Source organism: Monodon monoceros, unplaced genomic scaffold (genome assembly GCF_005190385.1).
Source record: "Monodon monoceros isolate NGI ecotype Baffin Bay Population unplaced genomic scaffold, NGI_Narwhal_1 Super_Scaffold_3, whole genome shotgun sequence".
NCBI classification, from domain to species: Eukaryota; Metazoa; Chordata; class Mammalia; order Artiodactyla; family Monodontidae; genus Monodon; species Monodon monoceros.
In genome coordinates, this window is record NW_021703780.1 from 31,763,977 (window position 1) to 31,779,616 (window position 15,640).

A 15,640-nucleotide genomic window follows, 5' to 3' on the forward strand; every position below is an offset into this window, starting at 1 on the left:
TCTGCGGGATACCTGATGTTCCAGAACCATTGTTTCTAACCATTTCAACTGCTCTGGTACAGACTTAAGCCCAGCCTCAAGAAGCTGAAAATCCACATCTCACTTGAAGAGAAGAAAAAGTTTTAAAGAAATAGGAGCAGTGCATGTGATTTTACCGAAGAAGCCCGCCAGGGAACGAAAGCGACCTTGAGAACTTCGAGGACTGGCAGACAGGAGCTAAAGATCTCCCTAGACTCTCGGAACAAAGCACAGGCTTCACACAACGCCGCACCGTTTTGCTGAAAGCGGGAGAGGTGAGGAAATGGAAGTAACGGACAAGAATAACGCAGCTAGAGGCCCACAGGACGCAAGCTTCCCGCCCACCACTGCGGCTGCGCGCGCGCCGTTCCGGAAGCGGAAGTGCACAAGAGGTCAGCGTTGGTTTTCAAGATGGTGGCCCTCAATGTGCTGGTGTCCGGCTGCGGACGGGTGCTCAGAGGGCTCCTGGCAGGCCAGGCCGCGACCAGCCGGGCCCGGCCTCCAGCTCGCGGGTTCAGGGAAGGTGAGTCCTGGGTCCTGGTGACCTCCCAGGGTTGAAGAGGAGAAGCAAAGGTTGCTTCCTTCTGCCCCCGTGCTCCCCTCCCTCCCTTTCCTTCAGGCGGTTCCGAAACGCCGGAGATGCTTGGGCTCCGAGAGTGCTTGCAGTGCCCTTCCGGACCCTGATGCTGTTACTTTGATCTCCCACTCATCGTGATTGTCCTCACGCGTGGGGACGGGGGAGGGGGATGGAGATCGGAGAGAAAAGCCTACTTAGTTAGCAGGGGCAGAAGGGAAACCTATCCCAGGGTTCAGGAAAGTTTTTGGTTAGGGTCTGCGTGTTAATTCTCCGTTCCGTATTCGCCGAATCGCCGCCTCCTTCATTAAAGAATTCCTGCGCCATCGGGGAAGGACATCTGGATAACCTCCCCCGGGCCTCCCTTTCCAGTTTCTCATCTGAAAATGCTGTAATCTGATGGCAGCTTTTTCTGCCTGGGCCGCTAGTCTGAGAAGTGGAAGCTAAGGTGGAAAGACCATTGAACAGTTGAAACAGAGGCATATGCTGGATGGTGGTTTTGCTTTTCATTAGTCTTAAGTATGGAAAAGCAGCCTGATTCTAGTATTGCACCGAGAGCTTACTGAAGACCAAGTGCTGTACTTCAAGCTGTTAAGGGATTCTGGAGAAAAAAATATATAACCCTTTTCCTGAGAATTTAGGTTCTAATAAGATGATATGATACACTCCAATAAATGCAAGTTAGGTATTAGGTATTTACATGCGGAAGTACAGGGAGATTAGGTTACCGGCAACAGCAGACCGAATTGGAAGTTTTCATGAAGGGGGTGTGTCTTCAACAGGCTCATAAAAGGATGGAACCTGACAGAGAGTGAAGAGGTCTTTCAGGACATAGTCTTTGTGCACTGCTGGAAGCAGGAAAGGATGAGTGATGTGCAATAGAAGTGAAGTGGTTTTGTGTGTGTGTGTTTTTAAGATCTGGTGTAGTATTGACCAGCATATCCTTTAACTAAAGCTGAGAAGAATCCAGAGGAAAATAGTGATCATTTTTGCCAGGGGGACCATAAAAGTCCAAAAAGAAGAGCCTAATGAAGAGAGCATTGGATTCGTCTCAGAAAAGGTGTCTTTTTTTAGCTTTCAAACAGCAATTTCAAGAGAGTGGCATACAAGGAACCCAGTTTGGGGAAATGAGAGAGAGAGTTCATGAAGAAATGAATAGGTGTGTTTGAAAAATTTAGCTATGAAGGGAAGATGGAACATTTGCTAGAAAGAACAACAAAATCCAGATACTGCCTGGTTAGCATTAGATAAACTAATTCATTGATAAAGAAAGACAACAAAGAGGTGTCTTGGATAAGGTGTTTCATCTGTTCCCATGCTGCAAAATAGGCATACGCCCATAACATTTTTGAGGGCGTCTACCAAGTGTCAAACACTAACGGCTGCAATTTACTTATCCTTTATGAAATCAAAAGTTGAAAACAGTTTTTTGCTATGTCCCCAGAGGATAAGCAAGCGGAAGAGTTTTGATTTTTTACAAAGGAATATTTGAGATTAGAATTTTTCAGTTGGAGGGTTTGTGAAATGCTGGGCTGTATGATGAGATGGGTGTTTGAAGTCTTCCTTGCCATAAATACCTGGTAACTTCTCTGTGTTACTGTCAGACCTAAAGGCTAAATAATTGAATTTATGTGATCTTACATGAAGGCATTACCATATTTTATATTTTTCTTGAGAACCACCTATCTCCAAAGCCTTTAAATGAAAAAAAAAAACAAAAAAAAACTTGATATTCTATCCATTATGTGTAAGGCATAAAGAATTACACATAAAGCTAATTTTGACTGGTCCCGGCTGGTATATGTGACACACAAATAATATAGTACACATAGAATTTAAAGTCATGGAGAGGAAGGTGGGTGTCTTGCTGAAAATATTCACGCATTCTACTTTTCAGAGTATCAGATAGTACTTCCTTAATTTTAGTCAGAGTTCATGGGCACTCAGCACCACTCCTCCTGCCTACAGAATCTCTCTGTCTGAAGCAGTGATTCTCAATTGGGGGCAGTTTTGTCCCTCAGGGAACATTTGGCAATGTCCAGAGACATTTTTGGTTGTCACAGCTGGTGCTCATGGCATGTGGTGGGTAGAAGCCAGGGATGCTGCTAAGCATCTTCCAGTGCACAGGATAGCCCTCCACAACAAAGAACCACCTGGCCTGAAATACTGATCCTGCTGCTGTTGAGAAAGCCTGGTATAAAGTTTGACAGAGGGACACACAAAACCAAAAAAGATAATTACAGAAGAAGCAAGACTAAAGGAAGACAAAAAAATGGAAGTTGTGGCTTACTAAGTGCCTGCTGCAAACACCGTGCTAGGTTCCCCACGTACACTTATTCAGTCTTCTCAACAATCCTTAAAGGTGAATATTACAGGCATTTTTACAAATGAGGAAATCCGGTCCAGAGGTGTTGGGTAGCTGCCCAGTATCGCACAGCTAGTAAGTAGTAGAGTTGGAAGAACAGCCAGCACTTTTCCCTCCAATAACATCACCTTGGTATTCCATTAGCAGGGCTTCTGCATGGTTCCCTCCCTTCCCTGAAAGCTCTTGTCAGTTAACTTGCTGGAGACCATTTAGTTTCATGATTGACACTGTCAGACCTAGCAAACGTTAGACCTTGTTCCTGCCTTGTCACTCTTAGAGCCCTTGTGAAGGAATGCATTTAAAACAAGAAAAATAAACACATATGACTATCTGAATTAACAGTAATGATCTGTCAGACCCTCAGAGCAGAGTGTGTTGAAAAGGAATAAAGGCTGAAGGGAATTTTCTTCATCTTTTCCTAAGGGAGCTTTCTGGAGGACTTAGCATTTCAGACAAGGATATGCCTGGCAGGGTGGGCATCCTTATAGGTAAAAGTTTTGAGAGAGGAGTGAGCAAATTGGGGCCTTTAAAGAATTCAAAAGACATAGTCCAGGGACTTCCCTGGTGGTGCAGTGGTTAGGACTGTTCCAAGTGCAGGGGGCCCGGGTTCAATCCCTGGCCAGGGAACTAGATCTCACATGCATGCTGCAACCAAGAGTTCACATGCCACAACTAAGGAGCCCACGTGCCACAACTAAGGAGCTGGCGAGCCACAACTAAGGAGCCCACCTGCTGCAACTAAGACCCAGTGCAACCAAATAAATAAATATTTAAAAAAAAAAAAAAAAAAAGACGTAGTCCAGAGTAACCTGCTAGTGGAAGGAGGTTTTTATGTAGCAGTAAGACTCCTCATTTGAAGGATAGTGCAGAGGGACATTCCCTCAGAGGTCCAAGGGAAAAGGAAGGGGTAGGTGATGAGAGAATCAGAAAACTTTAGTGGCAGAATTAAAGATGAACAGAAGGGAGCAGAGCTTGAGCAAGGAAGGAGTTTGAGAAAAGTAGTCAATGGCCATACTTCCCAAACATGCGCTCTACTCCCTGACCCTACGTAAGATCGTTGGTGCTGCCGTTTAGCCACCTTGCCATTCGGTTACTCCGTCCCTTCATACTCTACTTGGGACTTGGTTTCCATGGATCCTTTCCAAGAAGGACCTTGGTCTCTGGGTACTTCCTGCAGCAGTGCCCTCTACTCCTCGTCATTCCGCTCTCCTCACTTCCTCCTTTACTAAACAGCTGGGTCTTTATCCCACTGCAGTTCACTGTGTCTGTGTTTATGTGGCCATTGAGGTCTTTTTGCGTTCACTGCAATCTCACCTCGATGCTGTTTGCTCTAGACACACTTCAGTTATCTTGGACTCCATCCTAGGTGAGTATTTACTGAAGTACTCAAAGGACCTCTTTACGAGGCATGGACTTTGTTAGAGTGAGATTCCCTTGCTTGGTTTAGTTCTCTTTTCTCCTCTAGGGCAAAGACTGTGTCTCCTAGTAGGCTGGAGCGCTCCACAGTGGGTGGAGCCCGGCTGCACACTCCATGGGTACTCAGCAGATGTGTTGCCTCCTGTGGCACAGATTATTTGAAGTGTATGAGAAGTGCCTATCTTAGAAGATTTTGGCCCTTAATTCTAGTTTAGGAAACTGCTTCGTATCTTTCCTTAGTTTACTTGATACAGCCATATCTCGGAACACAAGAGCAATTCCATCTTTTCCTAAACAAGTTTTCAGTTAGTGACTAACAGTTTTTTAGTCCAGCTTTTCTTAGCCACCCCCACTTCTGTTGAATGGAGAGGAGGCCAGGAACAAATGGATATCAGGTTTTGTTTGGTTTTGACATGTTTTTGTATGCATGCTGAAAAGCAATACTATTTTGATTCCTAACTCCTGTTTTCAGAGACTTGAAATCTCCTAGGGCCTCTTCAGGCTCCGGTGGGCCCTCTGCCCCTGCACTGAGACACCGCCCTGACCAATCTCTGTCCTGTATGAGTTCTCCAGTCATTCCTTCTCATTTGACGAATTGTCTCTGTTAGATAAGCATCTGCCTATTGTTTTACCCACTGACTTATAGTGAGATGATTCCCTGGCTCAGAGTTGCTGTGTGGGGAGCTCATTAACAGTGGAGCTTGCTACGGGCTTTGATCTCTCTTCCAGGGGCCAGTGGAATGACTTCAGGGTTTGGTTCTTTGCCGGGAGTGATGTGTGTTTTGCTAGACTTGTTTACTTGATGGTTAGGACCCAAGTGCCTCCACCTAGAGGGGAAGCATATGTTTGTCCGCTTCGTTTCAGGGCACTGTTCTCACGCTGACTTGAGTGGTACCAGAGTGGGTCTTTCCTTTTGTTTCCTATCCGGATTCTTAAAAACTCGCCCCCCACCTGTTGTTGCTCAGATTGGGTCACCCTCCGTCCCTCTTCCAACTTGGTTTTTGCAAATCTGCAAAGTTTCCGGGGTGCCTGCTGGGCTAGGGCTGCGTCCTTCTGCCTCCCTGCTTTTGTAGCTGACACAGTGCAGTGACCATCTCCCTGCAGCTGTGCTGGCCACCAGACTGAGTACCAGTCTGAGTCTCACCCACATCCCATTTAGGCTGGTCTCTCTTCGAAACAAGTTGATCTGTGCGGTGACACATTTTCTCTTAGGGAGAGAAACCTAGTTTGTCTTTGAATTGGTTAGTATACAGTGTTCTCTGGAGAAAGCCTCAGGGCCTTTCTGGCCATTGTTACTCCTTTGTGTGTGTGGAGTTGAAGTTGAGAGGCTCTCAGGTTGGTTGGTTGAAGTAATGAGTCTTTATGAATGGCCTTGCCCAGAAAACAAACGGGGGACAATTCCAGGCAATCTGTGTCCAGTTTGGTGTCAGTCACAAAGCTCAGTGATCACAGATGCTGCTGTGGGCCTCCGGGTGGGTTAGAATTGCCTCACTTTTTTTTCTTAGACATTTTCGTTCTTTTTACTGTTTATTTTTTATTGCAAAGGCAGTACATGTTTATTTTAGAAACTTCAGAAAATCACCTCCTCCCATCCCTGAGGGAAAACCAGTATTACCATTTAGGTGCGTAGCTGTAGGGGTGTGTGAGCTTCCTGTAATCCATGTCTAATTGTGTGTACACTTACGGAAGCGTTTCCAGGGCAAGGTCCGTAACTTTCATTAGATTCACAAAGTTAACCTTAGGCTCTTTCTAATCTGGCTAGGGCTGAGTAGAACGGATTGTGGTAGCCAAGCTACTGTTAAAATATGGTTTTACTATTTGGGGAGACAGTTTGCAGCCTAGTATGTGCACTTATGTTTTCTGTTACAGTAGTTAGCAGTCAGAAGGGCGTTATGAGAAGTATTTTGCTCCCTAGCCTTTATGGAGCATCTGCGGTATGCCAGTTCCTATGCTAAAAGCCATGGCTTCTTTCTCTAAAGAAACTGGGAGACCAAGGAGAATCTCCAAGAACTTTCTATTTGATTCTGTTTGCCGAATGTGGGTTATTAGCTTGGTTCTTCCTTTGGATATTGTTGAAGTTGTCTTTCTGCATCCTGGTTAAGTAAGAGGAAATATGTACAGCCTGGCTTGCGTGCCTGTGTGCGTGCGGCTTAATTGTCTTGCCCTCGGGTTCTCTTCTGACTGCCTCAGCGAAGAGCTGAGGGAGGCCCTCTCAGTGCGGAACTGCAGCCCTCTCTGCAGTTCTGCCTGGACCCCATATCTGCAGGCCCCTCATTCCCACCTCTCCCATCACCCCTCTCCGGTGTGGATAACAAAATGCACCCCTGCAGGGAGAGGATTTGACTCGCACAGCTGCCCTTGTACAGCTTGTACACAAGGCTCTCAGGATGTTTTAGGAGTGAACTGGTCTCATTACCTAGCCACCGTGGGACCCCTGGAGCAGTGTTAGCTCAGTGCTGTATCTTAGATTGCAAACTCGTCAAGGTCAGGAACCATATTTGTCTGGGTTCTCCTCATGAAAGAACATATGCGATGGGTATTTTTGAAGGTCTTTTAGCGGCTTCTGCCCACTTCCCACCCCCCACCTTCAACCCTCAACTCTTAGGCCATTGTTGCTAGCCACAGTAGGGCAAGGTCTTGCCAAGTACCTTGGATGGAACCAAGATTAATCTCAGCTTAGAAAGGCAGAAACAGTGTGGAGACCCTTAATCCCAGACAGATGATATGATGTGGGCATCTGGGCTTGCCCCCGCCCATCCTCCAGGGCACAGAGCCTTGGCACTGGGAGGTGAACCCTGCACACTTCCTTTTCCAGGTCAGGGCTGTGGGAGAGTGCAGAGAGAGGGCTCCGTTTTTCTCCATGTGTAAAGTTTGAGCTGTTACTTGAAACTCCCTGTTCCTTATTAAATGGCTGACCTAGTTTTTCCCCTTTATCTCTGTAGTGGTGGAGATCCAAGCAGGGAAGACAACTATAGTAAGTATCGTCGAGTTGGCCACTTCTAACATCTTTAATGCTTGGAGCTGCCTGGCTGCTCCTCTGAGGGAGGGTGGGAGGCCCCAACTGGACTCCTGGCTTCAGGATCTGCTCCCTCTGTGACCATAAATCCCACAGTCTACTATTTTCAACCTGTGTGTGAGAGTGTGGTTAATCAGGAACAGTTGCTGTGCCTGGACTAAGACATCTGTTACTTGATTAAAGTGGCCCTTTGTATGACAAGAGCTCATAGGTATTTGCTGATATGTTCTTTGGCGGGTGATAAGTCAGTTTTCCAAAGGGGAAAACTAAGGTAATGACAAGACTAGAGAGAGTAGACCCCGGGCGAGGAGCCTGGATCTTTCCTTTCTGCCTAGAATGACTAAGCTACAACTCCTTCAGTGATGTAGTTAGAAGGTGACACTCTCTGGGCCCTGGGCTCATAGCTGGCACCCTGTCTTCCCTGTTGGTGAGAAAGCTAGCACAGTTCTTCACCCACCTACTCCCCCCCTCCCTCACTGGGCCCATCTCACCTCCCTTCCTCTGGGAGTCATGGGGCCTAGATTATCCTATAATCCCTAAAAGACAACGTTGTTTTCACATGGCCTTCCGCGCCTCCAAGAAATCCTCAACCACTCCACCGAGTTCCCAGAAGCCTCTGTAGCTTCCATGTCAAGCAGGGATTTAACCCTCTGGCGGCCAGTCAAGACCAGTCCTCCCTAAGGCCTTCTTATCCCCAGGACAAGCCTTAGGGTTCCGTCTTTGGGTCTTCCCCAGAACACGCCCTCAGCCTTTTCACTGCTTAGCCCCAAAACAGTTCTTTCTAGGGGGATCCCATTCCCTTAGGGCACCTTTTTTGGTTCCCTTATCTAAAGCCAAAGCAAGTATTCACCCTTTAAACTCCATGCTGGTGGAGAGAAGCACGTCTGGCTTTTGAGTGTGAAGAGTGTTTTTCCGGTGGGGCATGAATTTGCTATTTGTGGAATGAACACAGAAGTATGTGGCCCCATGAGAGCCCTTGGGGGAGGTAACCCAGCCATGCCTGGAGAGGCGCTGCCATGGCTGACTTTGGGTATTACTCTCCAGGGTCTCACTTTCTTCATCAGTAAAATAAGATCATGATTCCGCCCTCACTAGGTTGTGGGGTTAAATGAGATGATACATGTGGACCATTATTCGCACAGAGCCAGGCCTATAGTGGGGAGTCAATAAGTGTTAGCTCTCCCCCACCAGGCCCACCTTGACCCCCTCCCAAGTCCTTCCATGTACCTGCACATTTTCCCTAGCGCATTTTCCCCTTTCTGGCATAGCTGTGGTGGCCTTGGCAGAAGGGTGGTAACAGCACCCTGCACGGCCAAGCCTTGCTTCTGGCCCCCTTTGCCTTCTGCCAGTTCTTCCCTGGGAGACAGTGTTGCTTCCCTCCCAGAGTCTCTCAGACCTCTCCCAACATCACACAATCTGTGGCCTCAATCAGCAAGGCTTTCTAAACTCCCCTTCTTGCAATTGGAGCTGATGCCCAGATCATTGGTTTATTGAGCTTAGTAATTCCAAGGCTGTGTCACAGGATACAGCAGCCATGGAGGAGGTCACTTCACATGTGGCCTCAGCACAGTTTGAAAGGTAGAATCCAGAGTGATAAAATCCAGTGCAATTTCCTCTGAGAAGGACATGCAGGATGGGAGGGAGACTTCCTTTCAACTCCACATCCCTGCACAGTTTGAAACTTTCTACCATGTGCATTTATTACTTTCTCCCAAAGGAGTGAGAGGGAAGCATAATGTTCTGGAGTTTTTGTCTTTTTGAGGAAGGAAAGGTAGCATTCAGCTGATAGAGCAAACCCCTCCCTCTTGCCACCAGCATTAAGTTCAGTTTCTACTACTCTTGCAGACCATCAGACCCATCTCTGTGGGTACTCCAAGGTCCATTGTCCAGCAGCTATGGAATCAGCACCACAATTCGGGCGGAGAGACCCGTTAGCTACTCGCCTGAGGCCCCCAGAGATGAAGTCTCACCAGCACTCCTACCACTCGGGGGGTTGTTTGAGGATGAGAGGCTCTGCACAGCCCTCTCCCTCACAGGCTGTCTTTCTCTGCCTTCTAGATTGAAGGCCGAATCACAGGGACTCCCAAGGAAAGTCCAAATCCCCCCAACCCCTCCGGCCAGTGCCCCATCTGCCGCTGGAACCTGAAACACAAGTATAACTACGAGGTGAGTCTGGGCACAGACACACGTGTCTGCGCGTCTTGGAGCTTGTGTTCCCTATGGGCTTAAGCAGCATCTCATGGAACCACCAAGACAGAATCATTTTGTCCAGTTTTAAAAATGCTCAGGCTCCACCTCCAGATGATTCTGTTGGCCTGGGGTGGAGCCCAGCCGTCATTATATTTTAAAGCTCCCCAGATGATTCTAATGTGCAGCGAGGGTGGAGAGTCACTGACTTAGTTCATGGTCTGGTTGCGGTCGATTCAGACCACCAGGGCCCTGGAGCCCAGTCTCGTAGGGCTGTGTTCCCAGGGGGGGTGGAATCAGAATCTGAGCTTGGCTTTCCTCCTTTTATAATGAGGACATCTCTGGAGAGTCCTTACTGTGATCTGGGGATACATCATTCTCTTTCCATATTGGAGCTACAGAGACCCCTGTTTGCTGTAGGTCTCCTAGAGCTATTGTTTCACAGAGAGATGACAAGAGTGAACAACAATAGGTGAGTTGCACGGGGTGCTGCTCTGTGTGTAAGCACCTATGGGGCATAATTCACTTAGTTTTCACAATATCCCTGTGAAGTAGGTACTATTTTCATCCTTGTTTTACAGATGAGGAAATCTGAGGCATGAACTTGTTAATGAACAAGTTAATGAACTTGCCTCAGATCACCCACCCAGCTAGTAAGTATCAGAGCTGGGATGCACACTCGGGCTACAAAACCCAGGCAGAGCCTACGATCCCAGCTACTACTCTATATCGTGTCTAGAGATGGGGCGGGCCTGGGGGAAAGGACGCAGCCCTGGAGAAATCCATACTTGTCCTTTAGCATTCTATTGGTGACATTAAGCAACCCTGTTTTTAGGTTTCAGGTGATTCGGACTCTGGGCCAGTTTGACCGGCAGGTTGTCCCTATGCCCCTCTGTGGAATGGGATGACTAAGGGCAGAGATCCCGGTCAGGTGGTCAGAGCAGGAGAGGCCACATGTCCACGGGATCTGAACAGAATGACCCAACTAATCTCCTGGGCTGGGAGCCTTGGCTTCAGGCCACCCCGGGGTGGGGGTGGGGGTATTCTTTTGACCTGTCCCGGCCCTTCCGCTGATGGCCACCTGGAGTAACAGGGAACTTGCAGGCCATGGGGCACTGCTCTCAGCTTCTTGTGACATGGAAGTTAGTGGGGTCCTGGCCATACTTAGAATCCCAGCTGTGAATAGAGAGGTGAACCCCACACCTGCCTGATCACCGTGGGGCACTCTTCCTACGAGCCATTTCCAGGAAATGGACTTGGCTCTGTTTATCAAGCAGAAGAAATCCAGTCCCCTCCAAGGTAAAGGCTGAAGAAGTTGTTTTCCTTTTACCCCTTTCCACTCAGGGCACTGCCACTTTGAGCTGCACAAAGCTGTCAGCCTTCTTGGCAGCCTGCAGTGGGGGCACTGGGGCTGTGAGACCAGTGTATTATCCCTGGATAATCCAATCCAAGTTCTTTTCATCAGATTCTGGAGATTACAGGGGTGGCATTTGGGGGCTTGGGTCCCCCGGGAGCTTTCCAGTGATTAAAACAAACCTGCCGCTATACAGCGAGGTACCTGCCAGGGCAGCGAGTCAGCTTGAGGACCAGGACCATGGAGACAGGCATGCCAGGCCCCTCCGGGTCAGGTGGGCGACTTTTCTTTAACCCTCTCAGCCATGCTGTGAGAGTTGGGAGGGGACGTGGTCTCTCTTGATTCTGATTCTTAATTCTTGACTCTCTCCTTGACTCATCCAAAGCAGTCTGATGGTTCAAAGGAAGCCCAAGAATCCATTTACATCTGGTCACAGGGGGCTTAGAAGATGTGGGATTTAACCTTGCAACCTGGCCCCATCCTCAGCTCGTTGCTGCCTGGGGCTTCAGAGGGCATGGCACAAGGTTGAGGGGCTCTCTGTGGGTCTTCTGGGCTGTGGCATGTAGACTCTGGGGGCGGAAGTGGTACAGGTTTTCCCTGTTGTGCAGAAGTACATGACATACCCCCTACCCCACCCAAGGAGGAGAACACACCTTTCATCACCAGGAAAGATACCGTGGATGCGTGAAAGCTTGTTAACCTTCTTGAAGAGTTCCTGTTCTCTAACCTAGTCTATCGGAAGACTTATCTCATGGAGGAGCTGAGAGGACTCTTGGGGTTGGTAATGGGGTCAGGAAATCTTGCTAAGTTGGGATTGAACCTTTGTTAGGGTGGAGATAGCAGGCCCGCGTGCAGAGCTCTGTGGGGAGGGAGTGGCCTCAGGTCTGTTCCGGGGGAGCCTCAGCCTCTGGCAGTGCCAGGGTACAGCAGCCTCCCCTGGAGGCCACTCAGCCCTGGCTCCCCAGCAGCAAGTGCCTGTCCAGAGGACCCTCATCTCCTGTTTTCCGTTTCCACTAGGATGTTCTGCTGCTCAGTCAGTTCATCCGGCCACACGGGGGCATGCTGCCCCGAAGGGTCACGGGCCTGTGCCGGGAAGAGCACCGCAAGATTGAGGAGTGTGTGAAGATGGCCCACCGAGCAGGTAGAAAGCACCTTGGGCTAAGAGGGGCAGAAGCGGGCTGTGGGCACCATTTCCACCCTCCAGCTGCCCCGTGTTCCAGCCCCTCCTGAAAGGGCAATGGGTATTCAGAGGCTTCATTATACTTACCCCCTAGTGCCAACCTCCCACCCCCTTGGGCTTTCCCTCCAGCCCCCAGGAGCTACACAGGGAGCTGCAGAGACCATCCCCTTAAATGCTTTTCTCTCCACTCAGGTCTGCTCCCAAATCACAGGCCTAAGCTTCCAGAAGGATTTGTTCCACAGAGCAAACCCCGACTCAACAGGTAAGCAGGTAATCTGGGCTGGGGAGGCTCTCTCCTGGAGCTCGTTCCACAGTTCAGGAAAGCTGGAGCATTCCATCCCTTCCAGCCTAAGCACCCACCCCATCAGTCCGACCACTGTGTATGCTTCTGTTACCCTCCCCTGCCGGCCTCAGCCTCTTTCCTTGTCCCTCCCCAGTAGGGCACTTAGCACAGGGATAAGAAGGTCGTTCGTTGGGCATTAGAATGTGCTAATCTTCTGTTTATGACATCATACTGAGTTGCTATGGGAATGTCAGAGCACTTCTGCAAACTTTCAGTAATAGCACTGGGGTTATTAAAGGGCAAAATGAGGCCTTAGAAATAGAAATGGGAAGGCTGTCTGGGGCAGGGCCACTGTACATAGCTGCGCAAATCGTACACTGCAAAACTTTAAGGCAGCATCCAGGTAGACTAGATTGTGAATGGTGCTCCCTAGAGTTGTGCAGTTAACGACCTGCACAGCTGCACATGGTATCCCATGAGGTCCTGAGGTTTTATAGAGGAGGAGAGGAAGTCCCCTAGGTCCTAGAATCAGTCAGTCTGCCTTTCAGCCTAAGCAGGGTGGCCCACTCTGGTGTAGAAATAGATTCCTGTCTAACACTTAAACAGCTGTCTCTGACATTACCACACTCACATACTCCTAGAACTATAATACCCCCTTGTTGAGAGTAGATCCAGGTTTGTAAAATCGATGTTGGTATTTCTTCTTGTTCTCCCGTATCGTATCAATAAACCCCCTGCCTTCAGCCTGTCCCGCTGCCACTGGAATTGCACTCTGTGGTTAAAGCAAAGCAAGATACCCCACCCCCAGCAAATCTCCTAGGCTGATCCCCAACAGAACCCAGGCAGGGAGGATGAGAGGCCAGGCAGATACTAGCCATGGATTGCCGGGCTGGGGGTGCAGGGCCAGAGCTGGGTCTTCACTGACGCCTCGCCAACACCCTGGCCCCTTGCCCATCTCCACCTGCACCTCCCACACTGCTAGCTGGGCCATCTGCCAGCAGCCCCGGAGGAACGGGACATATTAACCTCTTCCTGTCTTTCCCAAATGTGCTGTGGACCTTTTGGGGGTTGAGCCCACCCCTACCCTGACTCGTTAAGAGACAAGCAGCAGGCCTAAGGACACAATCCATCCTTCCCTCAGGCCTTTGAAGCAAAGCCAGGCTCCCTCCCATATATCCGGTGTCCTTTAACATGACACGGGATTGATGATGCGTGGGGGCTCTTGGGTTGCAAAGGCCACCCTGGGGAGGAGAGGGAGTCCTGGCTACATGGGAGGCTGTTTCCTTACAAGGGACTTTATGATTCCATCCAGAGGTCCTTGAGCTGCCATGCACCGGCCGGGCCCCGGGGAGCCATGCGTCCTCCTTCCCCACTCCTTCAGGAGAGGTAGGAGGAAGGAGCCTTGGTTCTTCTTAGAGCTGGAGTGTTCCCAGAGAGCCGTCCGGAGGCCCTCAGCCCCCTCCCCTGCCAGCTGGCTGCTCCTTGTGGCACAGGCATCAGGCCCAGGGCCAGCTGAATCCCAGCTTCCCTGGGGTCTCTCCAGGGTGGGAGGGGCAGGGAGCCTTTAGGGCAGCAACTATGGAGAGCCTGGTGAGCCTTGGGATCTGGGGTCTTCAAACCCAAGGAGCAACCCTTTGGGGGAGGCTGCTCCCACACCCCACCTTTTCACCCACCCTTCTGAAGCCTGGGAAATGCCAGCACAGGGGCCTGCCAGGTCCCAGCAACACCGAAGGCATCCCTGGGGCCAGCCTACTGCACAGAGGCCTCCCTGCTGGGGCACTGACAGCCACAGTGGACGTGGGGAAGCCCTCTCCTGCTGGCCCACCTCGCACGTGGCATGGAGGCCAATACCACGCACAGCTTTTACTTCCTCTCAAAGCTCAGAGCAGATGACACAGGTCCAGGGGAGCTCAGTTGAAATGTATAAATCAGCAGTCATTTTTTCACTCTTAGCTAAAAATTTTCAGCCATGGTTATTAATTTTTTTAATTAAAACCTCTCATTTGAGGGTCTCTAGAGGCGGCTGGGTTGAGCCCTAACCTAGTGTGGAAGCAGGGGAGGATCCTGGCCTTTGCCGTGGCTGAGCTTTCAGGACGAAGGGTGGGCCTCTCTGGACAGGATTCAAGTTTCGTTCTGGACGGAGTAAACCCCAGTCCCAGCCGGCATGAGCCACTTTTCCGGGAACTATCAGGGCCCTGCTGCCATCCCCAAAGGAGGCAAAAGGACTATGGGTGGCAGCCATCTTTCCCCACCCCACCCCCTCCTACTTAAAAGAACCTTCCTGGCCCCCATCATGGGTTGGGTGAGGGGCAGGGATCCTCTACGAGTTATGGCTGCCTAGGCTTGTTCCCTGAAGGCTGGGGTGGCAGAGTGAGCCAAGTGGGGGAGAGGGAAGGATTCCTCCAGGCCCTTACATCATCCTCTCCTCTCCCCGTGACTGGGCCACAGAGGGATGATCTGCTCTCTGAGCAGCCTCTTCCTTCACCTCCTCCCCCAGCAAATACACACAAACACTGACGACTCATAAAGATCCAGGAAGCGTGTGGCCTTGTGCTGCCTGACCCTGGCCACACACACCTGCGGCAGCAGGAGCCCAGCCCATCTGTTTACAGCATATTCAGCAGTTGCTCCCAGGAAAAGCCCTTCTCAAGAAAGGAAAACTGGTGAAAGGGTTTGGTTGGCCAAGCACGGCTTGGGCCTGAGGAGGCCATGCCCACGGTCCCACAGCCACCTCTCGTCCTCGCTCCACAGGTACCTCACCCGCTGGTCTCCCCGCTCCGTCAAGCCCATCTACAACAAAGGCCACCGCTGGAACAAGGTGCGCATGGCCGTGGGGTCCCCCCTCCTGAAGGACAACGTCTCCTACGTGAGCAGGCCTTTGGTGCTGTATCACTGACTGAGAGCACAGCCTCCCGAGAGCCGGCCGTGAGCTCATCCTGCACTCCCGCCCCATCCCACCAGGGTGGCCCGGCTCCTCCAACGTGGATGGCACGAGGGCTAGCAGGTCCAACACCAGTGCCCTGGGCCTGCTCTGCAACAGAGCTGGGCGCTGGGTGCAGGTGGGGCAGTCGAGTCCCCAGGCAGCTGCTGTGGTCTCGTGACTGGCCTGGGCTCATTGCTGGTGGACAGGAGCTTTGCCCACAGGAATGTTATAAACCAGGCTTGTACTCACCCACTGGGTGTGCGCCCACTGCTTGGGAAGTGCGGGGGGCTCAACCCGTTTCCGGCCAGTTACTGAGCATTGAGT

General features: G+C 50.4%; 1 protein-coding gene across 1 annotated transcript; it reads left to right on the forward strand.

Annotated features, from left to right (window-relative positions):
- Positions 1–403: 403 nt before the first annotated feature.
- On the forward strand, positions 404–15,563 carry MRPS18A (mitochondrial ribosomal protein S18A). Its single transcript, XM_029242543.1, has 6 exons — positions 404–541; positions 7,316–7,347; positions 9,448–9,555; positions 11,948–12,071; positions 12,303–12,372; positions 15,145–15,563. Exons 1-6 carry the CDS (start codon positions 430–432, stop codon positions 15,287–15,289), a joined length of 591 nt encoding a protein of 196 aa, XP_029098376.1. The 5' UTR covers positions 404–429; the 3' UTR covers positions 15,290–15,563.
- Positions 15,564–15,640: the final 77 nt, after the last annotated feature.

Excerpts from the sequence above, each read along its gene's own strand:
- MRPS18A (XM_029242543.1), top strand. The coding sequence starts at position 430 with ATGGTGGCCCTCAATGTGCTGGTGTCCGGCTGCGGACGGGTGCTCAGA. Across the intron at positions 542-7,315 it reads AGCTCGCGGGTTCAGGGAAG|TGGTGGAGATCCAAGCAGGG; the intron begins GTGAGTCCTGGG and ends TTATCTCTGTAG. Across the intron at positions 7,348-9,447 it reads AAGCAGGGAAGACAACTATA|ATTGAAGGCCGAATCACAGG; the intron begins GTAAGTATCGTC and ends TCTGCCTTCTAG.